The sequence below is a fragment of the Mustelus asterias genome, chromosome 1 (genome assembly GCF_964213995.1).
Source record: "Mustelus asterias chromosome 1, sMusAst1.hap1.1, whole genome shotgun sequence".
NCBI lineage: Eukaryota > Metazoa > Chordata > Chondrichthyes > Carcharhiniformes > Triakidae > Mustelus > Mustelus asterias.
In genome coordinates this window covers 185,849,924-185,877,413 of record NC_135801.1, presented here as the reverse complement: position 1 = coordinate 185,877,413, position 27,490 = coordinate 185,849,924, and the positions used below count along the sequence as shown (strand labels likewise).

The following is a 27,490-nucleotide window of genomic DNA, read 5'->3' as shown; positions in this document are numbered from 1 at the left end:
CCTTCGGCCCACGATGTTGCACCGACCAGTTAAAAAAAAAAACTGTGACCCTCCAACCTAAACCAATTTCTTTTCGTCCATGAACCTATCTACGGATCTCTTAAACGCCCCCAAACTAGGCGCATTTACTACTGATGCTGGCAGGGCATTCCAATCCCTCACCACCCTCTGGGTAAAGAACCTACCCCTGACATCGGTTCTATAACTACCCCCCCTCAATTTAAAGCCATGCCCCCTCGTGCTGGATTTCTCCATCAGAGGAAAAAGGCTATCACTATCCACCCTATCTAAACCTCTAATCATCTTATATGTTTCAATAAGATCCCCTCTTAGCCGCCGCCTTTCCAGTGTAGGTACACCCATAGTGCTGTTAGGGAGAAAGTTTCAGGATTTTGCCTCAGCGACAGTGAAGGAATAGCAATATATTTTCAAGTCAAGATGGTTAGTGACTTGGAGGGGAACTGGCAAGCAGTGGCATTCCCACGTGTCTGCTGCCCTTGTCCTTCTAGGTGGTGGAGGTTGAAGGAGCCTTGGTGAGTTCCAGCAGTGCGTCTTTTAGAAGGTACTCACTGCTGTCACTGTGAGTCAATGCTGGTGGGAAAACAACTCATCAGGCCTGGTTTGAGGGGGCATGTCGTTTACAACGTTGGAAAGGGAGACTGCTTTCATACAATTTAAATCTAATCATGCATACGCATAAAAAGCACTCCATTCCTTCTACTATTGAACAAGGCCTCCTGTGACATTGACAATCTTAGTCAATGTATTTTTTAAAATATAAAAGCAAGATACTGTGGGATGCTGGAATCGGTAACAAAAACAAAATGCTGAAAAATCTCAGCAGGTCTGACAGCATCTGCGGGGAGAGAATGGAGCCAACGTTTTGAGTCTGGATGACCCTTCGTCAGAACGTTTGTACACTTTGTGGGATGTGGGCATTGCTAGATTGGATTGTGATGGTTGGTGTCTGGCGCTGTCGGTGAGATATGATTGCCTGACTATGTCTACGTCTTGACCAGCCTGTCAGACAGCTCTCCCAATTTTGGCACAAGGCCCCAGGTGTTGGCAAGGATGATTTTTCAGGATCAACAAGCCTGGCTTTGTCATTGCTGTTTCCGATGCAGAGGTCAATGCTGGGTGGCCTGTCCGGTTTCCTTCCTTTGAGACTTTTCAGCGGTTTGGTACAACGGAGTGGCTTGCTAGGCCATTTCGAGGGTGTTGTTGCATGATCTGGAGTCACATGTAGGCCAGACCAGGTAAGAATGGCAGATTTCCTTCCCTAAAGGGCAACGGGTTTTTTTAAAACCACAGTTGATGGTAGCTATTATGGTAAGAATTACCTAGACTAGCTTTTTTAACTTATTAATTGAATTTAAATTCCACCAGCTGCCATGGTGGGATTTGAACCTGTGTCACCAGAGTATTTAGCCTGAGCCTCTGCATTACTAGTCCAGTGACATTACCACCGTCTCTCCATGGGGTAGCAGCCCCCATGAATATAAAATTCCTGGAGCTTCCATATCCCAAGTGCAAAGGCATCAGCCATCTAGAGAGAAACTACATGGCCACTACTTTATGAGTTCACAATTACAGAGGCAATTTCCAAGATGGCGCTGGAGCGAGGCGATTTCTTGCAAGCTGTGCCCGCCATACCCTCTCATTCTATCATTTACTCTCATTCTATATTTTTAAAACTTTACTCTTATAAGAACATGCTTATAAACTCTCTAACAATGCTCTAATTCAAACTCTTCTTCCCTGCTGCCATCAGACTTTTGAATGGACCTGGTTAGCACTGCTGCCTCTCAGTGCCAGGGACCCGGGTTTAATTCCCGGTTTGGGACACAGTCTGTGCAGAGTCTGCATGTTCTCCCCATGTCCGAGTGGGTTTCCTCCGGATGCTCCGGTTTCCCCCCCACAGTCCGAAAGACGTGCTGGTTAGGTTAATCGGCCATGCTAAATTCTCCCTCAGTGTACCCGAACAGGCGCCAGAGTGTGGCGACTAGGGGATTTTCACAGCAACTTCATTGCAGTGTTAATGTAAGCCTGCTTGTGACACTAATAAATAAACTTTAAACTTTATCTTATATTAAGTTGATCTTTCTCTATACCCTAGCTATGACTGTAACACTAGACTCTACGCCCTCTTTTCCTTCTCTATGAATGGCATGCTTTGTCTGTGTAGCACACAAGAAACAATACTTTTCACTGTACACCAATATATGTGGCAATAATAAATCAAAATCAAATCGTGCTTGAAGAGGAGTGAACATAGAAGCAATATAGAACGTTAAATTGATCTGTCACTGGGTTCACTGCATTAGGGTACACACGTCCTATGCAAAAACAGAAGTCAAATTGCTCAAAAGGCAGAAATCAGTAGCAGCAGTGTGTACCATCTACAAGATGCACTGCGGTAATTCACCAAAAATCCTTAAGATAGCATCTTTCAAACCCGTGACCACTTCCATCTAGAAGGACAAGGGCAGCAGATAAATGGGAACGCCACCACCTGCAGGTTCCCCTCCAAGCCACTCCCCATCCTGACTTGGCCGTTCCTTCAGTCGTTGGGTCAAAATCCTGGAATTCTCTCCCTAACGGCATTGTGGGTCAACCCACAGCACATGGACTGCAGCGATTCAAGATGGCAGCTCACCACCACCTTCTCAAGGGTAACTAGGGATGGGCAATAAATGCTGGCCTAGCCAGCGATGCCCATGTTTTATGAATGAATAAATAACTGAATCATCAGACTGGGAAACCCTGGAAGACACAAATACTGGGAGCCCCAGCAAATGTGATCAGGATAAAATATAAAATCCTGGCTCATCTCTGCCCAGATCTTGTCCTGACAGTCTTCAGAATCGAGCAGAGTGGCAAGACATACCAGCTGTGGCAGTACAAGTGAACCAAGTCGAGGGAATTAAGGGCGCTATTAAAAAAAATACATCAGTATAAGAGGCCTGGGCCTGCCACAAGAGACCTGGACATTCTTGCGTAGGGAATGGTTATGAAAGCTTTCAGAGAGAAAGGATGTAGAAACTGTTTTCAGTCACAGTTGGATCCGCCCGATAGTTCACCAGCGAGGCAGGTTCAAGTCTGTAGGTGTGCCTCATTCACCTTATGATGCAACGTGGCAGCATTTTATTCGGGGTCATGACTAAATTCAAGTTTGTGTGCCACAAATCTCCAAATGGAAATTCCACACGTCAATAGCAATCATTCCACCTCAGAGCCCCCACCACAGGGTCATCTGTACCCATTACAAAAACAGCCAGTCACATTGCCCACTGATGTGGGAAACCCAGTAACGCAACAGCTGAAGCACCTCAGTTCAGGGGCTTTTGAGGGGACAACTCAGACAGAACAACTATGTCATCAAATGGGAAAGGAAGAAAGCAGAACAACAAAAATAAAACTTGACAGATAGACGATTAACTCTTTTTTAAAAAATTGAACAATAAAGAGCCAGCAAAGGCTGTGCTGACTTTGACTAACTCACCACAGAGAAGGAGGGTTCCACTTACATAACATCACAGAAACATCTCAAGTGCTTCCAATGAATCACATTAAATATGTAGTTTCTTGCTGTGGATGGGAATGTGGCTGACATTGACATTTCAATGGGACAAAGAAAAGTTTATTTACTGGTGTCACAAGTAGGCTTACATTCACACTGCAATGCAGTTACTGTGACAATCCCCTAGTCGCCACACTCTGGCGCCTGTTCGGGTACACTGGGGGTCAATTTACCATGACCAATCCACCGAACCAGCATGTCTTCCAGACTCTGGGAGGAAACCAGAGCACCCGGAGGGAACCCACGCAGACACGGGGAGAACGTGCAAACTCCACACAGACAGTGACCCAAACCAGGAATCGAACCCGGGTCCCCGACGCAGTGCTAACCAAGTGAGATAAATAACCAGTTCATCCATTTCTGGCAATGGTGCTTGAGGGACAAACCTTGGCCTAGGGCAACTTACTCCAGCAGTTACTGCCCAACCCTAATCACCCTTGAACTGAACGAAATGGCCTAGCAAGCCAGAGGGCATTTCAAAGTCAACCCACATCATTGTGGGTTTGGAGTCACAGTTAGGCCAGGCAAGGATGGCAGATTTCCTTCCCCAAAAGGACACGAGTGAACCAGATGGGTTTTTATGACAATTGACGATGGCCATGTTGCCATGGTCACCATTATTGAGATTTGCTTTTATACTGTTCAGCACGTAATAATCCCCCAATATCCACTGAACAAGAGCTTCCATTTATCTGGCACTTTGAACGTGGTACCATATCCCCAAGAAGCGTCAACAGACAAGGCTTGACAATGGGTCAGATAAGGAGATTCAAGAACAGACGACCAAAGTTTGATTTGCTTTTGAAGAGTTCCTAAAAGTGGGAGAGAGAGAGGAGGTCCATTAGGAAGATGGAGAAGGTTTGGGAGGGGATTGATGTCACAAGGATGACAGGCCAGTGAGACTTGCTGCCAGTGTGGAAAAGGGCAGTGCTTTTTAAGTGGCAGCAGGTGGAAGATAGGAGGGCAGGGGGATCGTCAAGAATAAAAGAATCGTCAACTGCAATCGAGTTAAGAACATTCAACTAAGCCTCTTGATGTCATCCCTCCTGCAATTGGAACAGTCCCAGGAGATTGAGAAGGGGTCAGTGAGGAGGGGTTTTTTTTAAGCTCCTTCACAACCTGACTATGAGGGAGATGGGATGGCCAGAACGATCTCTCCCACCAACAAAACTGCCGGTTTGGCCTTTCCCATCACCAGCTTAAAGTGTGCGCATGTCATACTTACTGTTAAAGAATGGTAGTGAGGCCTAGTGCCAATCATGGATGTTAGAGAACTTGGGGAAATAAATAGTGATGTCTTGAGGAGTGTACATATTACAGAGGAGGTGGTGCTGGAAGTCTTAAAGTGCATCAAGGTAGATAAATAGATAGTTACATGGGTATGATGGGCATAGAGGGATATGGGCCAAATGCGGGCAATCGGGATTAGCTTAGGGGTTTTTTTTTAAAAAAAGGGCTGCATGGACAAGTTGGGCCAAAGGGCCCGTTTCCATGCTGTAAACCTCCATGACCTCTAAATGCCTGGGACATGAAGTGTATCCCAGGACATTGTGGGAGGCTAGCGAGGAAATTGCAGAGATATTTCAATCCTTGACAGCCACAGGTGAGGTGCCTGAAGATTGGAGAGCGGCAAATCTTGTGCCTTTGCTTAAGGGCTGCAGGGAAAAGCCTGGGAACTACAGACCAGTGAGCCTAACATCTGTAGTTGGTGACTTGTTAGAAAGTATTCTGAGAGACAGGATCTACAGGCAGTTAGAAAAGCAAGGACTGATTAGGAACAGTCAGCATGGTTTCGAGTGGAAAATCATGTCTCACAAATTTAATTGAGTTTTTTGAAGGGGTAACCAAGAAGGTAGATGAGGGCAGTGCAGTTGATGTTGTCTACATGGACTTTAGCAAGGCCTTTGACAAGGTACCGCATGGTAGGTTGTTGCATAGGGTTAAATCTCACAGGATCCAGGGGAGGTAACTAAATGCATACAAAACTGACTTGATGACAGAAGAGGTGGTTGTAGTGGATTGTTTTCAAACTGGCGCCCTGTGACCAGCGGTGTGCCTCAGGGATCAGTGCTGGGTCCACCATTATTTGTTATTTATACTAATGATTTGGATGAGAATTTAGGAGGCATGGTTAGTAAGTTTGCAAATGACTCCAAGATTGGTGGCATAGTGCAAAGTGAAGAAGGTCATCTAGGATTGCAACAGGATCTTGATCAATTGAGCCAGTGGTGATGCATTTTGGCAGATCGAACCAGGGCAGAACTTACTCAGTTAATGGTAGGCTATTGGGGAGAGTTACAGAACAAAGAGATTGAGGGGCACAGGTTCATAGCTCCTTGAAAGTGGAGTCACAGGTGGACAGAGTGGTGAAGAAGGCATTCGGCGTGCTTGGTTTCATCGGTCAGAACACTGAATACAGGAGTTGGAATGTCTTGTTAAAGTTGTACAACACATTGGTAAGGCCACACTTGGAATACTGTGAGCAATTCTGGTCACCCTATTATAGAAAGGATATTATTAAACTAGAAAGAGTGCAGGAAAGATTTACTAGGATGCTACCGGGACTAGATGATTTGAGTTACAAGGAGATTTTGATTTGATTTATTATTGTCACATGTATTAATATACAGTGAAACGAATTGTTTCTTGCGTGCTATACAAAGCATACCGTTGATAGAGAAGGAAAGGAGAGTGCAGAATGTAGTATTCTATTACAGTCCCTATTACAGTCATAGCTAGGGTGTAGAGAAAGATCAACTTAATGCGAGTTAGGAAGAGAGGACGCCCAGGGTATGTGGGGTTCTTAATTATGCTGGCTGCTTTGCCAAGGTAGCGGGAAGTGTAGACTGAGTCAATGGATGGGAGGCTGGTTTGCATGATGGATTGGGCTACATTCACGACTTTTGTAGTTTATTGCGGTCTTGGGCACAGCAGGAGCGATACCAAGCTGTGATACAACCAAAAATAATGCTTTCTATGATGCATCCGTAAAAGGTGCTGAGAGCCCTAGCTGACTTGGGAGGCTGGATAGACTGGGACTTGTTTCCCCTGGAGCATAGGAGGCGGAGGGGTGATCTTATAGAGGTCTATAAAATAATGAGGGGCATAATAAAGCCAGATAAAAAGGTCAGCCATCTTTTCCCCCAAGGTAGTGAAGTCTAAAACTAGAGGACATAGGTTTAAGGGGAGAGGGGAGAGATACAAAAGGGTCCAGAGGGGCAATCTTTTCACACAGAGGGTGGTGAGTGTCGAGAACGAGCTGCCCGAGGCAGTAATAGAGATGGGTACAATTGTGTCTTTTAAAAAGCATTTAGACAGTTACATGGATAAGATGGGTATAGAGGGATATGGGCCAAATACGGGCAATTAGGACTAGCTTAGTGGTTAAAAAAAAAGGAAGAATGGACAAGTTGGGCTGAAGGGCCTGTTTCAATGCTGTAAACCTTTATGACTCAATCTCAGAATGACAAAAATCAATGACAGCGAGTTCTTCACTTTTTACAAAAAATTAAAGCAATGCAATTCTTTGACAAGGCCCCTCAGAATCCCTACAGTGCAGAAGGAGGCCATTCGGCCCATCGAGTCGGCACCAACTCTATGACAGAGCATCCCACACCCTGCTCTATCTCTGTAATCCCACGTACTTACCTCACTAATCCCCCTAACCTACATATTTTTGGACATTAAAGGGACAATTTTGCATGGCCAATTCACCTAATCTGCACATCTTTGGACTCGAGGGCAACATTCAGGTTTACCTTTATGTAGCACCTTTCACAACATCAGGAGGTCTTCAATTCATCGAAGAGTCATTGTTGTGATGGAGGAAATGCAGCGAGCAATTTGCAGACAACAAGTTCCCACAAACAGTGATGTGAAAATCACCAGACACACCTACTCTTCTTTAAAATAGTGCCAGGGAATGCCTCACGTACGTCTGAGATGGCAGACAAGTTGAGTTTGACATCTCAATGACAGTGCAACTCTTCCTCAGCACCGTCCCGGGAATGTCGGTCTAGATTTTGTGCTCAGGTTCCCGGAGTGGGACTCAAACCCACGACCCTACTGGCTCCTCCCCCCCCCGCAGGGAAGTACTGTGATGACATGCAAATCCGCTCTACACAAACAATGTTGTCCACAGGAGTATGAACCAGGGTCACCGGTTCAGCCAGACCGATAGCTGGTAATCTGCCCAGTGGGGTACATCTCCAGAGACCTCATTGCCTCAGCCTCGGTTACCCTACTTGCCAGATAACTGTAGGTATTAGTCACCCTTTGGTTGACATGTCTGACTGGAGAGGTACTTATTCAAGGCACCGTAAGGGGTGCGAAAGAATCTTTAGGTGCAATGTCTACAACCTCATCCAGTACAAAACTTTTGAATATCAGGATTAAACAACAGGGCCTCAAAAACAAGCAGCAGAATCCAGGCAATGGATCTACTTGAATCGGAGGGGGTTTACAATATTTTTAAGAATTGCTCAGACTTGCTCACATGAGATCACACAGGCTTGTTCTGGTTTATATTTCAAAACTGGGGCTCACTAAATAACTATTCACAGCTTCTCATTATACAGGTAAGACAACTAGGAGCATTAGCAGGGTAAATATGTGGGGTTATGGGGATAGGGCCTGGGTGGGATGCTACCAGAGAGTTAGTGCACACTCGATGGGCTGAATGGCCTCCTCCTGCGCTGTTGGGATTCTATGAGTGTCTTGGTTCTCTGCTGAAAAGCAATAATACCTTCTTGTGGCTGCCAATTTAACTATGTGTGTCTGCGTGGGTTTCCTCCGAGTGCTCCGGTTTCCTCCCACATTCTGAAAGGCATGCTAGTTAGGTGCAATGAGCAGAACAGGCGCCAGACTGCAGCAACGAGGGGAGTTTCACAGTAACTTCATTGCAGTGTTAATATTAAGCCTGACTTGTGACTAAATAAACAAACAAACTTTTTCCTTGACTATCTCAGCACCAATCAATCTGTTCTTGCAGACAAGACCATCTGTGCTGCATTATCAGATATGCCATCTTGCGGATGAGGTATTAGACCGAGGCTTTGTTTACCCTCTGTGACGAATGTAGAAAAAGTGCACGGCACCGTTTGAGTCGGTTAGTACGTGACCTCAGACTTTTGTGTCTTTTTCCCCCAAACGGAAGAAGGTGGAAGAGAGAATGTCCAGAGTGCGTGGGGTCCTTGATTATGCTGGCTGCTTTGCCGAGGCAGCGGGAAGTGTAGACATAGTCAATGGATGGGAGGCTGGTTTGCGTGATGTCCCCCCCTAACCATCAGCAAGTGCATGATCTAGTTGGCGACAGCTGCCAACGCTCTATGGCACTGAAGGGCCTCAAGGTAATCTACCTCCTGGATCCGGCCAAGTAGCATTTTACATGGAGCGGAGTGAAAAGCGGAGCAAAAACAGGCACAAAAGACCGCAGCAGAATCCCTTCCGAGGCTGGGAGAAGTCCATTAAGACATTGCAAGCACCGGCACGAGCCAGAGGAGTTGATTAAAATAACTCTTTTAGCATCTAAATATAGAGTGCATGGATCCAAGTGGAGCCAGTTCACCTTTTAAAATTCTCTCCAGCATTTTAAAAGCAGCAGGGGGTTTTGCGAAGAGAGCCAAGACCAAGCATTTGCAAGCTTCAGGAACACTGAATAACCGCCAAGTGGTTGACGTTTTAAATAGGTGAATACTCCACAGGGGGGTGGGGCGCGCTCTTGGTGCAGGTAAAACAAAAGCTGCAGCGTAAAACCCGTGTGCCTCTGATCACTTTGTTGTTTCGAACCCCCGGTATCTGTCGGCAACACTGCTTCAGGTAATCTATTTTTGGGGTTATTTGAGCTGCAGTGAAGTTTGCTAATAAGGGGTCCTCTTCCATCACAGGTGGGGTCGGGGTGGGGGGCTTTGGGGAGAGACATCTCATGTTAAATAAATGCAGCAGCCACCCAGAGGCCACTCCCACCAATTCCGCTTACAAATTTAAAAAAAAACTTGCATTAATCATGCACTTCTCACAACCATCAACATCTCAGAGCACGGTACCGTTAACGGGGTTAATTTGGAAAGGTAATCTGTTGTAAAGCAGGAAATGTGGCAGCTAATTTTCACACAGCAAACTCCCACAAACGTCAGTGTTATAATGACCAGAAAATCCGTTCTCTTTTCCTCTCACAGCGTTGATCGAGGAATAAGCATTGGCCGGGATATCTCTCCTGTTCTTCTGCAAAAAACAGTGTTACGGGACCAGTTACGTCCACCCGAGCCAGCAGATGCTGCCTTGGTTTAACATCTCATCTGAAAGGGAGCACTTCTGACAGTGCAGGACTCCCTCAGTACTGCACTGGACCGATAGCATTGATCGCAGCTGATCTTCTCTCGGCCTCAACTCCACTTACCTGCCCGCTCACCATAACCCTTCAACCCATTACTAATTAAAAATCTGTCCACCTCTGCCTTAAATTTACTCAATGTCCCGGCATCCAGCGGACTCTGGGATAGTGAATTCCACAGACTCACCACCCCTTTGAGAGGAGTAATTTCTCTTCATCTCTGTTTTAAATCTGCCACCCCCTTATCCTAAAACTAAGACCTCTTGTTCTAGAACCCCTCACAAGAGGAACAACCTCTCCACATCTACTACGTCAATCGCCCTTATTACCTTGTGCAAGGCAGCAGCTCACCGCTCCCTTCTCAAAGGGAATTAGGGGTGGGCAATAAAAATGCTGGCCTGGCCAGAGATAACCACGTCCCATGACAGAGATCATAACAACATACAAACTGGGAGCAGGAGTAGGCCACTCGGCCCCTCGTGCCTGCTCCACCATTCAATAGGATCGTGGCTGATCTGAGTGTAACCTCCCGCCTTACTTTTAAAACTTTTGACGCACAAGAACTTTATAAATCATTGGTTAGGACTCCGTTACAGAGTATTGCGGACAATTCTGGACACCACATTTCAGGAGAGATGTCAAGGTCTTGGAGAGTAAATGGGAGTTTCAATCAGGATGTTCCCAGGGATGAGGGTCTGTAGTTATGAGGAGGTTTGAAAAGTTGGGACTGTTTCTCTTTGCAGCAGAGAAGATAGCGAAGTGAAGACTTGATAGAAGTATTTGGAATCATGAAGAGCTTGGATGGAAACAATTTTCCTTATTAACTCGAGTGGCTGATAGGTTGATACCCAGAGGGCACAGATTTAAAGTTGATTGGCAAAAGAAACAGATACAAGGAGGAAGAAAAACTCGTAATGTTCAAATTAAGAATGCGCTGGCTGGAGGTGGTGTTGGATACAGACTCCGTAGTAGCCTTTCACGGGAAATTGAATAAATACTTGACAGGGAGAAAAAGCGCTGTAGAGACATGGAGAAAGAGTGGGGCTAATTGAGTTGTTCTTCAAAAGGAAGCAGGACAAACTCGACGGGCCGAATGGCATCCCTCTGTGCTGTACTGTGATTCTTTGATGATCTGCTTTAGGTGAAGTTGGTTGAGGGATAAATGTTGGCCACATCTTTCTGCCAGAACGGTCTGCCAAGCTTCCCCTTTTTACTAACCATCGGCTCTCTAAATCATTACATTGGTGCTTCATGTTGCTTGATGCGTAGCCAGCATGTGAGGGGTGGGGGGTGGGGTGAGGAAGTTTGTGTTTATTACACTGCAGGCCAGTTTTCAGTATTGCTCGCAGCTGTACGCAAGATGTCTGCCTTTGCTTTGGCCTTTCTTCCCCCCCCCCCTCTCCCCAAAGCCACCACCATGAATTACACGATTGGGGTCTATTTTAAAAGGGTCTCATTATCACCAGTGGGAAGCAGAAGAACCTTACGCAATTGCCCACAATAAAGGACACCTACTGATCAGCTGGCAGAGGGGGCCGGCAGCCACAGGACACAGCTTGAAGCTAATTGGGTAAAGAACTGGAGAGGGGACAAGAATAATTTTTCATGAAGCAAGTTGATGTGGAACGCACTGGCTGAAAGAGCGGTGGAAGCAGATTCAACAGCACATTGCAAAAGGAGACAGAATTGCGTATATACTTAAACAGTGAAACAGGTTGCAGAGCTGTGAGGTAAAGACAGGGCAGTGGGACTAATTGGATAGCCCATTTAAAGAGCATACAAAAGCATGATGGGCTGAATGAGTCACAGAAAGAGGCCAATAATAAACATCCACTTCAAGAAGATATCAAATATTCCAAAATCTCATTCAAGGGAGATGTTTTGTACATTAACTTTGTCAATCCAGACCACAACATTCATACATTGGGTTTTACAATATCAGAGGTTACATTACTCCAGCATACAAATTGGGGTAATAAAGGGGTCACTCACTTTCCTGGAAGTATGCAGCAAGACACACCCAGCATTGTCATTCTCTGTGGGGGGGGGAAGAGAAAAAAAATAAGAGTTAACGATTGTTGGTTATTAAACATGGATAATTTTAGGGGTAATGGAAGGATGCCATTGTAGATTCGTGGGACATGGGCACGTTAGCTGGCCAGCATTTATTGTCCATCTCTAGTTGTCCAAGAGCAACCACATTGCTGTGGCCCTGGAGTCACATGTAGGCCAGACCAGGTAAGGATGGCAGATTTCCTTCCCTAAAGGACATTAGTGAACCAGATGGGTTTTTCTGACAATCAACAATGGTTTCATGGTCATCATACTAGCCAAGCGAAGTGCCATGTCTTGAGGAGTTCAGACCTTCTGTTATAATTCACTTCCCACAAATCTGTTTGCAGCCTTGATAAACTCAAAAATCAACAAAACACTGTCAACTCTCCTGGACATGACAGATCTTGTATCCATACTTTTGAGGTTGTTGCTTATATAACAGAGGTCGAAGACAGATAGAAATATTCAAGGCATTGGATGTCCTATCTAACACGATATCTCTAACCGTGTCACCTTGTTGGTTTGTCTCCTGTCCCTAGTAAGGACTGTTTGATTCGTTTAAATTGGCATTAATTTGTTATTTTCCTCACATCTTCCGTCTACCGACTCAACTTTAAAGCAATTTTTTAATGTAATTTCCTCTAAAGATTCCTCTTCCTACCCCATCCCGCAAACCCGAATAATGAACAATTCCATAATGGCCTACCTCAGGGCAAGGGTGATGTGAATGTTGCCTGTCAGCTGTTGGCACAAGTCTGGATGTTACCCAAAGTGCCAGTTGTCAATTCGAGTAAATCTCCCTCACCCTGAATGTCAGGTCCCTAATCAGTACCTGGGTGGGTGGGAGGGGGTTATAGGTCACCACTGACCAGAGGTTCAAATGGACTAGCAAAAGGAAATTGGAAATCTACTTGAAAAAAGAAAATTTGCAGAGCTATGGGAAAGAACAGAGGAGTGGAACTACTTGGCTAACTCACTAAGAGAGCCTGCATATACACAATAGGTTACAAATGGCCACTTTATGTACTATATTAATGCCTTAGCTACAAGATCTGGCCAGAAGCTGAAAAATCTGCCGTGATCAAAATGAATGGCAGAGCAGGCTCAAAAGGCCTCCTCCTGCTTCTAGTTTCTATGTTAATACCTTACTCCTCTTGTGACCTCTATCCCTTAAGCGAAGCTGAAGATAGAAATGCATTGGGAACACCATCCAGGCTGGGATGTTCCAAATCACCGTCTCTAGATACTGGAATTCATTATCCAATACCATTGTCATAAAAGGAGAATGCCAATCAACACTTTCTCAGGGTAACTAGGGAAGGGAAATAAACACCATCTTGCCAGCAGTATTAAGACAAAGGTTCCACGGAAAGTCCTGCCCTGAGGGAATCAGGGGTAAGGTAGGAAAGTGCAGTGGAGGTAAAAGTTCGGCCGTGATCTTAATGAATGGTGGAGCAAGGTCAGGAGACCATGGGGCCGATTCCTGTTTCCGTACTCTTCTTAAACAGCGAATGGGATAGATGACTGGATAAGTTGATTTCACAGCGTTGGCAGAGGGATGCATGTTGGCAAGGACACAGGGAAAACTACCATCATCCCCGCACCCCCCCCCCCACCCGACAACACCCACGCACCCCCCCCCCCCCCCCCCACCCCCCGCAACCTCTCTGTGAATGTCACAATTTCTCATTAAACATGATCGAGTGTTCACATCTAACCCCGCGTGCCACCGACAAAAACCTCGGCAGTAATTCACAAAGGGGCTGCAGTCAGATCTTCATAAACAAGTGTACAATTTAATAAACATGCAACTAGTCATCAATGGGACATTCTTCCCAAAGGAAACTGTCACCAGCCCAGGACCTACTCATATCAAAGTGTTAAAATAAGCTATCTGATGTAGACTGCGGGCCAGCATTGTGCCGACAGACATTCAAAGACTTGAAGAGTCAATATCAGGAAATGGAGCTCCATTGTGTACAGGATTATCCCCATTCACCAGAGACCTATTGTCGCTGGAGAGTGCTCTCCGAGGGATTCCTCGGCGCCACTTACAGCAAGGTTCACCCATCGCCCCCTTTCTCTGGTTAACAGACAAGAATCACTGGGTAGCTCCGTGGAACAATGGGTCGTGCAACACATAAAGGGCCCTCATCCAAAGTGGATGTATTCAGCAAATCAGAAGCCCCTTTAAGTGCTCCTCATTCTGTGGGGCTTGCCACCCACTTTCCTCGCTATAAACAAAAATAGCTTTCATTGCATCATCCTCTTAAATAAAGATCTCCACTCATAAAGGCCACTGTTTATAACAATAGACTTTGTTATAACTTCAAATCATAACACGCCATGGAGAGGAGGCAACACCCTCAAGTAAAACTGGCTCCGTTTCATTTACTTTGTGTAGCTGAGCGTCTTTGTCCTCAATTTCCTCCCCCGAGGGCTGCCAATGTGCCCCTGCAACAGTCGCTGCCATCCTCCAGCGCCTTACCACATGACCATTCAGCACACGACTGGAAGCAAATGTTTCCCAGTAACCCTTTCCTTGCGGCACATGGGGACATTACGGCCAAGCCATCGCCAGCCGGTGTCCAAACCAATGTACTTGGCCAATGAAGTTGCTGAGATCACTTGTAGAGGGCTCATCACTGTTCTGAGATCAGGTACCTTGCTGCTTCTATACTGTTCAGTTCCACAAGGGTTGGCACCCTTGAACTGCCAGGGCACTCCTGATAGAACAGTGAACCTGGATTACTGTAATTGGGGGCAACACAGTGGCACAGTGGTTAGCACTGCTCCCTCACAGAGCCAGGGACCCGGGTTCAATTCCCGGCTTGGTTCGCTGTCTGTGTGGAGCCTGCACATTCTCTCCGTGTCTGCGTGGGTTTCCTCCAGGTGCTCCGGTTTCCTCCCTTAGTCCGAAAAACGCGCTGGTTCGGTGCATTGACCCGAACAGGCGACTACGGGAATTTCACAGCAACTTCATTGCAATGGTAATGTAAGCCTTACTTGTGACACTAATAACTCAACTTTAAAACAATAGAAATTGGATAAAAATGTACTGGGTACCTCAGCATTTCTTCCTCCACCTCTCGCTATCCCCCGTGGCAAATCCAAATCAACCCCCATAATCAAACAACTGAAACTGGTCTCCAAAATTGTCATTTATTTCATTAATTCCAAACCGGTTATTTATAACTGGGTGAGTTTCATACTGACAGGAGAAAGTGGACTGCATGGATATCAGCACAAGTGGGGGGGATTCGAGAAGGCCCTTTGGATTTTTATGTAACAAAGCAACTCGAGGCTAATTTCTGCTTCATGCTGATCTCATTCACACAGTAAACATAGAAACATAGAAGATAGGAGCAGGAGGAGGCCATTTGGCCCTTCGAGCCTGCTCCGTCATTCATCACGATCATGGCTGATCGTCCAACTCAATAGCCTAATCCTGCTTTCTCCTCATAACCTTTGATCCCATTCATCCCAAGTGCTATATCCAGCCGCCTCTTGAATACATGCAGTGTTTTGGCATCAACTACTTCCTGTGGTAATGAATTCCATTATTCTCTTTGGGTGAAGAAATGTCTCCTCATCTCCATCCTAAATGGTCTACCCCGGATCCTCACACCTGGTTCTGGACTTCCCCACCTTCAGGAACATCCTCCCTACATCTACCCTGTCTAGTCCTGTTCGAATTTTATAAGATCCCCCCTCATTCGTCTGAACTCCAGCAAAAGCAATCCTAACCTAGTCGGTCTCTCCTCATACATTAGTCCCGCCATCCCCGGAATCAGCCTGGTAAACCTTCGCTGCACTCCTACATCCTTCCTCAGAAAAGGATCTGGCAGATGGAGTATAACGTTGACAAATGCGAGGTTATTCACTTTGGAGGAAATAATAGCAAATTGAATTATCTAAATGGAAAAAAATTACAACATGCTGCTGTGCAGAGGGACCTGGGGGTCCTTGTGCATGAGACGCAAAAACCCAGTCTGTAGGTGCAACAGGTGATCAAGGCAGCAAATGGGATGTTGGCCTATATCGCAAGGGGGATAGAATATAAAAGCAGAGATGTCTTGCTGCATCTGTACAGGGCATTGGTGAGACCGCAGCTGGAATACTGTGTGCAGTATTGGTCCCCTTATTTGCGGAAGGATATATTGGCCTTGGAGGGAGTGCAGAGAAGGTTCACCAGGTTGATACCAGAGATGAGGGGTGTTGATTATGATGAGAGACGGAGCAGATTGGGCTTGTACTCGTTGGAATTTAGAAGGCTGAGGGGGGATCTTATAGAGATCTATAAGATAATGAAGGGGCTGGATAGGGTAGAGGTGGAGAGATTCTTTCCACTTAGAAAGGAAGCTAGAACTAGAGGGTACAGCCTCAAAATAAAGGGGGGTCAGTTTAGGACAGAGTTGAGGAGGAACTTCTTCTCTCAGAGGGTGGTGAATCTCTGGAATTCTCTGCCCACTGAAGTGGTGGAGGCTACCTCGTTGAATATGTTTAAATCACGGATAGATGGATTCCTGATCGGTAAGGGAATTAGGGGTTATAGGGATCAGGCGGGTAAGTGGAACTGATCCACTTCAGATCAGCCATGATCTTATTGAATGGCGGGGCAGGCTCGAGGGGCTAGATGGCCTACTCCTGCTCCTAGTTCTTATGTTCTTAAAAGGAAACCAAAACTGCACACAATATTCTATGTGTGGCCTCACCAAGGGATAATCAATCACAATTGGCCTCAGTACCTTGTCTGGATTCGGGTGGGGCAGTGGGTGGGCAACGGCGATTGCACGGAGGAAGTCAGAGAAAGAGAGAGAGCACCAGTACTCATGTTCCTTCCTGCGACAATAGTCCTCTGTTGGCAAGCGCAGCAGATACAGAACCGAGGTCAGATGTCATGACCCCCACGTCCAAGTATCCTGACACCCATCCATCTAAAGTCAGCAGTGACAACTGAACGCCACTGGGTATTCTGGATTGTTAATACAATGTGCACGGGGACACACAAGCAGTGAGTGGAACAGCAGCAGGTGACGGTGTTTGACGTTCAACATTTTTAGTCACCCCGGGATTGACAAGGGCGCTCATTGTTACGAAAATAAATAACTGCCCATTGTTTTGTACCAGGATAACGTGACACTTCTTAAACTCACCATCTGCAGTTTGCTGCAATTCCACATTGACATTGACGTAGAAGCGGAGGCTGTCACCGGACAGGGTGGACGCATTTACAGTTTCGTCGGTTTCGTCCGCCCAATGCGCTGGGCTCTCGCTGCCATCTTCTTCACGGTCGGGTTGCATATCATCTGAAGCAAAATAAAATGGTCTTGTTAACGAGGTTCTCGACCGAGGTTCTCGACCGAGGTTGCCCTATCCCAGAGGTAAATGGCACAGTTTATTTCAAGAAAGAGAAAAGGCATGCTGGATGCTGCCAGTCCACTAGGGGTCACCGTCTCTGGAGGCAAGCATCACATGGACCTCCTGTTGTCCAATCAACCCAGCCTCAGTTCCTGCCACTGCCGTCAGTCAGGCAACATATCCATCCTCATGGTTCCCCACCTTCCCAAACCAATCAGAAAACAAACAGTTACCCAATTGGATGGCTCCCAGCCATCAAACAATGGGATTTTCCCCAATTTCAAGAGCTTTTGTTTAATTGCCTCAAAAAAAAATTCTTCAAATGCTTTGGTTAAAATAAAACACCTCCACAATTCTTCTCCGAGGTTGCTTTTGGACTGCCACGAGATTAATCTTGGATTAAGATGCCAAAATATTTAATGTATTCAAGAGGCGGCTGGATATAGCACTTGCAGTGAATGGGATCAAAGGTTATGGGGAAAAAGCAGGATTAGGCTATTGAGTTGGACGATCAGCCATGATCGTGATGAATGGTGGAGCAGGCTCGAAGGGCCAAATGGCCTCCTCCTGCTCCTATTTTCTATGTTTCTATGATTCCTGGAGACTCGGAAAAGCTGCAGTCAACCTACACAAAGTCTACTCGTACGCGTCTGTTTAAAGCACTTCCACCCCCATCTAAACTCCAGGGATAATTATGTTCCAACAGTATTTACTAAAAAAAAAGTACCTTGGTAAAAATCAGAGCACAGTTTTATCTACCACTGCGCTCTACCTTTCTAGAAACATCAGGATTTCAGTCAATACGCAAAATTGTGTGGAATGAAGCAGGAGTCTCGGCTGCTGGCTGGAGAGCTGACAAGCCATAGACTCAGAGACATTGCGTGCGATCTTACCGGCCATTTATGCCACGCTCCTGCTGCAGCAATATCGGAGAATTTGGCGCCCAGCCAAATCTCTTCACTGCAGCGGGATGGGAAAATTCCGCTGGTGTGAACAGCCATCGAGTCATACAGCGCAGAACAGGCCTACGGCCCATGGCGTCTGCACCGACAGTAACTACCACTAAAGACGTGCTCATCCCATATCCTTGAATGTTATGACGTTTCAAGAGCTCATCCAAATATTTTTTTTTTTTTGTAAGGCTTCCGGCTTCCACTACCGTCCCAGACAGTGCATTCCAGATTCCCACCTCCCCCCCTGAATCTTCTACGCGTTACCCTCAAACTATGCCCCCTCATGATTGACCCCTCAATCATGGGGAACAACTGCGCCCTCCTCACTCTGTCCATACCCCTCATAAATCAATCATGTTCCCTCGCAGCCTTTTCTGCTCGAGAGAAAACAATCCAAGCCTATCCAGTCTCTGCTTACAACTCAAATGCTCCATCCCAGACAACATTCTGGTGAATCTCCTCTGTACCCCTTCTAATGCAATCACTTCCTTCCTATAGTGAGGTGACCATATCTGCACACAGTACTCCAGCTGTGACCTAACCAATCTCTGTACAACTCCAACATAACCTACTTGTTCTTATACTCTATGCCACGGCTGATAGAAGCAAGTATCCCATATGCCTTCTTAAGGATTGAGATGTGTTTACTTTAATGCCAGGAGTACAGTGAATAAAGGGGATAAGCTCAGAGCGTGGATCGATGTCTGGAAGTATGATGTGGTGGCCATTACGGAGACTTGGATGTCTCAGGGACAGGACTGGATACTCCAGGTGCCGGGATTCAGATGTTTCAGGAAGGACAGGGAGGGAGGCAAGAGAGGGGGTGGAGTGGCAATGCTGATCAGGAATAGTGTCACAGCTGTAGAGGGATTGTCTACAGAGTCTCTGTGGGTGGAAGTTCGGAGTGGGAAGGGGTCGATCACTTTGCTGGGAGTTTTCTATAGGCCGTCCAATAGTAACAGGGAGGTGGAGGAGCAGATAGGGGAACAGATCCTGGAGAGTTACAGTAATAGCAGAGTTGTTGTGATGGGAGACTTTAATTTCCCAAACATAGATTGGAATATCCCGAGGGTAAGGGGATTGGATGGGGAGGAGTTCGTTAGGTATGTTCAGGAGGGTTTCCTGACACAGCATGTGGACAAGCCTACAAGAGGAGGGGCTGTACTTGATCTGATACTGACCAATGAACCTGGACAGGTGTCAGATCTCTCAGTGGGAGAGCATCTTGGGGATAGCGATCATAACTATCTCCTTTATGCTTGCATTGGAAAAAGAGAGGATCAGGCAAGCTAGGAAAGCGTTTATATGGAGTAAGGGGAAATATGAAAACATAAGGCGGCAAATTAGAGGAGTAAATTGGAAGGAGATATTCTCGGGGAAATGTACTGAAGAGAGGTGGCAGTTTTTCAAGGAATGTCGGTCTAGAGTTCTACAGGACAACGTTCCGAGCAGACAGGGAGGAGTTGGTAGGTTAAAGGAACCGTGGTGCACGAAAGCTGTGCGGGACCTAGTCGAGAAGAAAAGGAAAGCGTACAAAAGGTTCAGAGAGCTTGGCGAAGATAGGGATCTAGATGAGCATACGGCTTGTAGGAAGGGACTAAAGGAGGAAATTAGGAGAGCCAGAAGGGGTCACGAGAAGGCCTTGGCAGGTAGGATTAAGGAAAACCCTAAGGCGTTCTATAAATATGTGAAGAGTAAAAGGATGAGACGTGAAGGAATAGGGCCTATAAAAGGTGAAGGCGGGAAAATCCGTACGGAACCAGTAGAAATGGCAGAGGTGCTTAATGAGTATTTTGCCTCGGTTTTCACAGAGGAGAAGGGCCTGGGTGGATGTACTGCGGGCTTGTGGTGGACTGAAAAGATTGAGTATGTGGACTTTAACAAAGAGGTTGTGCTGGAATCTTTGAATGGCATCAAGATAGATAAGTCGCCGGGTCCGGATGGGATGTACCCCAGGTTACTGTGGGAAGCGAGGGAAGAGATTGCAGAGCCTCTGGCGATAATCTTTGCGTCGTCGATGGAGACGGGAGAGGTGCCGGAGGATTGGAGGATTGCGGATGTGGTTCCTATTTTCAAGAAGGGAATAGGGATAGCCCAGGAAATTACCGACCGGTGAGTCTAACCTCAGTGGTTGGTAAGCTGATAGAGAAGATCCTGAGGGACAAGATATATGAGCATTGAGAGAGGTTTAGTATGCTCAAGAATACTCAGCATGGCTTTGTCAAAGGCAGATCGTGCCTTACAAGCCTGGTGGAGTTTTTCGAAAATGTGACTAAACACATTGACGAAGGGAAAGCGGTAGATGTGGTTTATATGGATTTTAGCAAGGCGTTCGATAAGGTCCCCCATGCAAGGCTTCAAGAAAAAGTGAGAGGGCATGGGATCCAAGGGGCTGCTGCCCTGTGGATCCAGAACTGGCTTGCCCAAAGGAGGCAGAGAGTGGGTATAGATGGGTCTTTTTCTAAATGGAGGTCGGTCACCAGTGGTGTGCCCCAGGGATCTGTCCTGGGACCCTTGCTGTTTGTCATTTTCATAAATGACCTGGATGAGGAAGTGGAGGGATGGGTTGGTAAGTTTGCCGATGACACAAAGGTTGGTGGGGTTGTGGATAGTCTGGAGGGATGTCAGAAGTTACAGAGGGACATAGATAGGATGCAAGACTGGGCGGTGAAGTGGCAGATGGACTTCAACCCAGATAAACACGTAGTGGTCCATTTTGGCAGGTCAAATGGGATGAAGGAGTACAATATAAAAGGGAAAGACTCTTAGTACTGTAGAGGATCAGAAGGACCTTGGGGTCCGGGTCCACAGGTCTCTAAAACCGGTCCCGCAGGTGGAGGAGGTGGTTAAGGCGGTGTATGGTGTGCTGGCCTTTATCAATTGAGGGATTGAGTTTAGGAGTCCGGGGATAATGATGCAGCTATACAAGACCCTCGTCAGACCCCACTTGGAGTACTGTGCTCAGTTCTGGTCGCCTCATTGCAGGAAGGATGTGGAAAAGATTGAAAGGGTGCAGAGGAGATTTACAAGGATGTTGCCTGGATTGAGTGGCATGCCTTATGAGGATAGGCTGAGGGAGCTCGGTCTTTTCTCCTTGGAGAGACGTAGGATGAGAGGAGACCTAATTGAGGTATATAAGATGTTGAGAGGCATAGATCTGGTGGACTCTCGGAGGCTTTTTCCCAGGGTGGAAATGTCTGCTATGAGAGGACACAGGTTTAAGGTGCTGGGGGGTAGGTACAGGGGAGATGTTAGGGGGAAGTTTTTCACACAGAGGGTGGTGGGCGAGTGGAATTGGCTGCCGTCAGTAGTGGGTGGAGGCAAACTCAATAGGGTCTTTTAAGAGACTCCTGGATGAGTACATGGGACTTAATAGGATGGAGGGTTATAGGTAGGCCTAAAAGGTAGGGATATGTTCGGCACAACTTGTGGGGCCCAAGGGCCTGTTTCGTGCTGTAGTTTTTCTATGTTTCTTCTATGTTTCTTAACTATTCACCTGCTCTGCTGACTTCAGGGATGTGTGAATAATTACCCCAAGATCCCCCTGTTCCTCGGAGCTTCCCAGTGTCCTGCCATTCATTAAATACTCCCTCATAAGAACATAAGAAATAGGAGCAGGAGTAGGCCATCTGGCCCCTCGAGCCTGCCCCACCATTCAATAAGATCATGGCTGATCTGAAGTGGATCAGTACCACTTACCCGCCTGATCCCCATAACCCTTAATTCCCTTACTGATCAGGAATCCATCCATCCGCGCTTTAAACATATTCAGCGAGGTAGCCTCCACCACCTCAGTGGGCAGAGAATTCCAGAGATTCACCACCCTCTGGGAGAAGAAGTTCCTCCTCAACTCTGTCTTAAACCGACCCCCCTTTATTTTGAGGCTGTGTCCTCTAGTTTTAACTTCCTTACTAAGTGGAAAGAATCTCTCCGCCTCCACCCTATCCAGCCCCCGCATTATCTTATAAGTCTCCATAAGATCCCCCCTCATCCTTCTAAACTCCAACGAGTACAAACCCAATCTCCTCAGCCTCTCCTCATAATCCAAACCCCTCATCTCCGGTATCAACCTGCTGAACCTTCTCTGCACTCCCTCCAATGCCAATATATCCTTCCTCATATAAGGGGACCAATACTGCACACAGTATTCCAGCTGCGGCCTCACCAATGCCCTGTACAGGTGCATCAAGACATCCCTGCTTTTATATTCTATCCCCCCTCGCAATATAGGCCAACATCCCATTTGCCTTCTTGATCACCTGTTGTACCTGCAGACTGGGCTTTTGTGTCTCATGCACAAGGACCCCCAGGTCCCTTTGCACGGTAGCATGTTTTAATTTGTTTCCATTGAGATAGTAATCCCATTTGTTATTATTTCCTCCAAAGTGTATAACCTCGCATTTATCAACGTTATACTCCATTTGCCATATCCTCGCCCACTCACTCAGCCTGTCCAAATCTCTCTGCAGATCTTCTCCGTCCTCCACACGATTCACTTTTCCACTTATCTTTGTGTCGTCTGCAAACTTCGTTACCCTACACTCCGTCCCCTCCTCCAGATCATCTATATAAATGGTAAACAGTTGCGGCCCGAGTACCGATCCCTGCGGCACGCCACTAGTTACCTTCCTCCAACCGGAAAAACACCCATTTATTCCGACTCTTTGCTTCCTGTCGGATAGCCAGTCCCCAATCCACTTTAACACACTACCCCCAACTCCATGTGCCCTAATCTTCTTCAGCAGCCTTTTATGGGGCACCTTATCAAACGCCTTTTGGAAATCCAAAAACACCGCATCCACCGGTTCTCCTCCATCAACCGCCCTAGTCACATCTTCATAAAAATCCAACATGTTCGTCAAGCATCTTGCTTCTTCTTCCAAAGTGCATCACCTCGCACTTAGCAGGGTTAAATATCACCTGCCACTGCTCTGCCCACCTACATCTCCCTGTAACCTACAACCAGCTTCTTCACTGTTAACCACCTGACCAATCTTGGTGTCATCCGCAAACTTGCTCATCATTCCCCCCACATTTTCATCTATATCATTTATGTGTATAACAAACAGTAAGGTCCCAGAACTGATCCTTGTGGAACACCGCTGGACACCGGCCTCCAGTCACTCGAACAGCCTTCAATCCCTTTCCTTTGTGTTCTATTACTAAGCCAATTTCTGATCCATCTCGCCAAGTTTCCCTGAATTCCATGTGCTTTAACCCCTCATAAAATCATAAATCATAATATAAATCCATATTAACTACATCAACTGAACTTCACTCATCCACAGCATGGGTAGTGCGGTGGCAGTGGCTAGCACTGCTGCCTCACAGCGCCAGGGACTGGGTTCAATTTCAGCTTTGGGTCACGGTGTGGAATTTGCACAGTCGCCCCGTGTCTGCATGGGTTTCCTCTGGCTGCTCCGGTTTCCTCCCACATTCCAAAGACGTGCTGGTTCGTTGCATTGGCCATGGTAAATTCTCCCTCAGTGTACCCGAACAGGCGCCAGAGTGTGGCGACTAGGGGATTTTCACAGTAACTTCATTGCAGTGTTAATGTAAGCCTACTTGTGACTAATAAATAAACTTTACCAGCGTCAGCAGGAGCAAGTTCTTAAGTGGACATTAAAAACTGGAAATTTGTTTTGTAATTATTGGGTTCATTTATGATGCACTTGCCGAATATCGGACAACAGTCAATGCCCTGTTGTAGCAGAGGGTTAAATAATTGAAGTTGTGCGCAGGTGCTGCAGGAAAATGGTTCACCCGGATAATCTTTGGATACGCTATCTCCTGTGCCAACAGTCTATACTACAAAAATCAAAGCAGTGTAAATCGATACTTAACCCCATCCCCCAACCCATCCCCCCTCCACACTCCAAAATAAGCATTCATACTCAAAATCAATCTGCGCATAAAGCATAAAATCATAAAATCATAGAATCCTACAATGCAGGAGGCCATTTGGCCTATTGAGTCTGCACCCACCACAATCCCGCCGAACCCCTATCCCCATAATTCCATGCATTTACCCAAGCTAATCCCCTTGACACAAAGGGGAAATTTAGCATGGCCAATGCACCTAGCCAGCACGGACTGACGGACTGTGGGTGGAAACCGGAGCACCCGGAGGTAACCCACGCAGTCACGGGGAGAACGTGCAAACAGACAGTGACTCAAGCCGGGAATCGAACCCAGGTCCCTGGCGCTGTGAGGCAACAGTGCTAACCACTGTGCCACCATGCCGCAGTAAAAGTAAGTGGAATAGCCCAACTGCACGAAGTCTTGCGGGAATGACGGCATTAATGCTCAAATGGAAGTGGTGCTATTTGGCCACAAAGGGGACCAGACCTCCAAAGATACGAGGCAGGCCCTGCACTGGCTTGTCGGAAAATCTACTTCAAGCTAATAGTATTAAATCCATTGAATCTACAGTGCAGAAGGCAGTCATTCAGCCCATCGAGTATGCACTAACTCTCCAACAGATCATCCAGCCTTACCCCCCCTTCCCTATTCCCCCGAGCCCTGCGCACTTACCATGTCCAATCCACCTAAACCACATATCGTCAGACACTAAGGGGCAATGTAGCATGGCCAATCCACACCTAACCTGCACATCTTTGGACTGTGGGAGGAAACCAGAGCACCCGGAGGAAACCCACAGAGAATGTCTGTGTAGAGTTTGCACAGTCACCCAAGGCCGGAATCGAAACCGGGTCCCTGGCACTGTGAGGCAGCATTACTAACCACTGCGCCACCGTGCTGCCCTTCATTGGTGGATTACATGTCACTTTTAAGCTGGATGACTTTTCAAAACTTTGTAATCTTCACAATTTTTTTTTTAAACCACGCAGTACCAAATTCTTCTCCACAACGCCCTATTATTTTAAAAAAACAAACAATAAAGAAAAACATTCAAGGGGTTTAAATCCACGTGGCTTTGGTTAGATATAACACTGAGTGTGGCCAGCTCTTCCTGTAGTGCTAACTGATTAGAGTTACTACGGATATAAAGCAGCATCGACACGGGCTGACAAGGAAATGTTCTCTCTCGCTCCCTCCTACTCTCAAGGGAAAAGACAAAAAAACACACAAACAATACACACAGGCTATTTGGCTTGCAATTTATGTCACTTATACTGAAGAGGCCCAAAGCAGAAGTGGTGTTTGGGATTATTTTTACAGTACTGCACCCTCTGAAGACTACAGCAGATTTGGTAGTTGGCAGACTGTGGTGAGTTCCTGTTTATTCAGCAAAAGCGCTCGATCTTAAATGGCTCTGGCAGGGAGAAGGGATATTACCTTTCAGCTACCTAACATCCAGCTCTAGATGGAGGCTCCAACACAGAAATGGTCCGTTTAGACCAGCAGCTCTGAGCCAGCATATCATACCCCACCTATCTGCAGTCTTGCTTCATTCAAACTCATCAACTTATTCTTCAATACCCGTCTTTTTGTTCCACACCCCTCTCCCCCATCAATGTTCTTTGCTTCAACAACTCAACAAGGTCCACAATCTTACCATTCACAGAAGTATTGGATTTATTTCCATTTATGCCCTTTAATTTTGTACTTCCCCAACAATTTTGGCATTGTACTTCCAATTCCGGAGTCCAAATCATCTGTAAACCGTGTACAACAATGTCCCCAGCACTAATCTTGAGGAACATCACTTTTGAATCACCACTCTTAAGTAGCAAGTAACATTTATAGAATCCCTCACAGCGCAGAAAGAGGCCATTCAGCCCACCGAGTCTACATCAAACACAATCCCACCCAGGCCCTATTCCCGCAACTCCACATGTTTACCCTGCTAATCCCGATACTAGGGAGAATTTAGCATGGCCTATCAACCTAACCCGCACATCTTTCGACTGTGGGAGGAAACCAGAGCACCGGGAGGAAACCCACGCAGACATGGGGAGAATGTGCAAACTCCCACAGACAGCGACCCGAGGTCAGAATTGAACCCATGTCCCTGGCACTGTGAGGCAGCAGTGCTAACCCCTGTGCTGCCCCATGCCATACAAGTGCCAGGCAATGACCATCTCCAACGAGAGAATCTAAACATCACCCCTGTTATTCAACGGCATCATCATCACTGAATCCCCCACTATCAGCATCCTGGGAGTCACCACTCACCAGAATTCGCCATATAAACACTATGGCGACAACAGCGAGTCAAAGGTCAGAGGCTAGGAATGCTGTGGCAAGTAACTCTCCACCTGACTCCCTAAAGCTCGCCACCATCTGCAAGGCACAAGTCAGGAGTGTGATGGAATACCCTCCACTTGCCTAGATGGGAACAACTCCTGCAACATTCAAGAAGCTTAACATCGTCCATGATAAAGCAGCCCGCTTGATATCACCCCTGATATCCAATCCCTCTGCCACCAATGCACAGTGGCAGTAGCGTGTACCATCGACATGGTGCACTGCAGGAACTCACCAAAGCTCCTTAGACAACACCTTCCAAACCCATGACCACTTCCATCTAGAAGGACAACGACATAATAACATAAGGACTAGGAGCAGGAGTAGGCCATCTGGCCCCTCGAGCCTGCTCCGCCATTCAATAAGATTATGGCTGATCTTTTTGTGGACTCAGCTCTACTTACCCGCCCACTCACCATAACTGTTAATTCCTTTACTGTTCAAAAATGTATCTATCCTTACCTTAAAAACATTCAATGAGGTAGCCTCAACTGCTTCACTGGGCAGGAAATTCCACAGATTCACAACCATTTGTGTGAAGAAGTTCCTCCTCAACTCAGTCCCAAATCTGCTTCCCCTTATTTTGAGGCCATGCCCCCCTAGTTCTAGTTTCACCCGCCAGTGGAAACAACTTCCCTGCTTCTATAAAGAACAAAGAACAGCACAGGAAACAGGCCCTTCGGCCCTCCAAGCCTGTGCCGCTCCTTGGTCCAACTAGACCAATCGTTTGTATCCCTCCATTCCCAGGCTGCTCATGTGACTATCCAGGTAAGTCTTAAACGATGTCAGCGTGCCTGCCTCCACCACCCTACTTGGCAGCGCATTCCAGGCCCCCACCACCCTCTGTGTAAAAAACATCCCTCTAATATCTGAGTTATACTTCGCCCCTCTCACCTTGAGCCCGTGACCCCTCGTGATCGTCACCTCTGACCTGGGAAAAAGCTTCCCACTGTTCACCCTATCTATCCCCTTCATAATCTTGTACACCTCTATTAGATC

The 27,490-nt window shown here is 46.7% G+C and overlaps 1 protein-coding gene across 2 annotated transcripts in view; it reads right to left on the bottom strand.

Moving 5' to 3' along the window:
- The window catches only part of slc4a11 (solute carrier family 4 member 11), a 218,406-nt gene that overhangs the window by 135,150 nt on the left and 55,766 nt on the right, over positions 1-27,490 (bottom strand). For both annotated transcript variants that reach the window (XM_078224199.1, XM_078224209.1), the window contains exons 3-4: positions 17,123-17,275; positions 11,904-11,947 (exon numbers count right to left, since the gene is read on the bottom strand). In XM_078224199.1, coding sequence (XP_078080325.1) covers positions 11,904-11,947; positions 17,123-17,275 — 197 coding nt within the window. The remainder of the gene's footprint in view (positions 1-11,903; positions 11,948-17,122; positions 17,276-27,490) is intronic.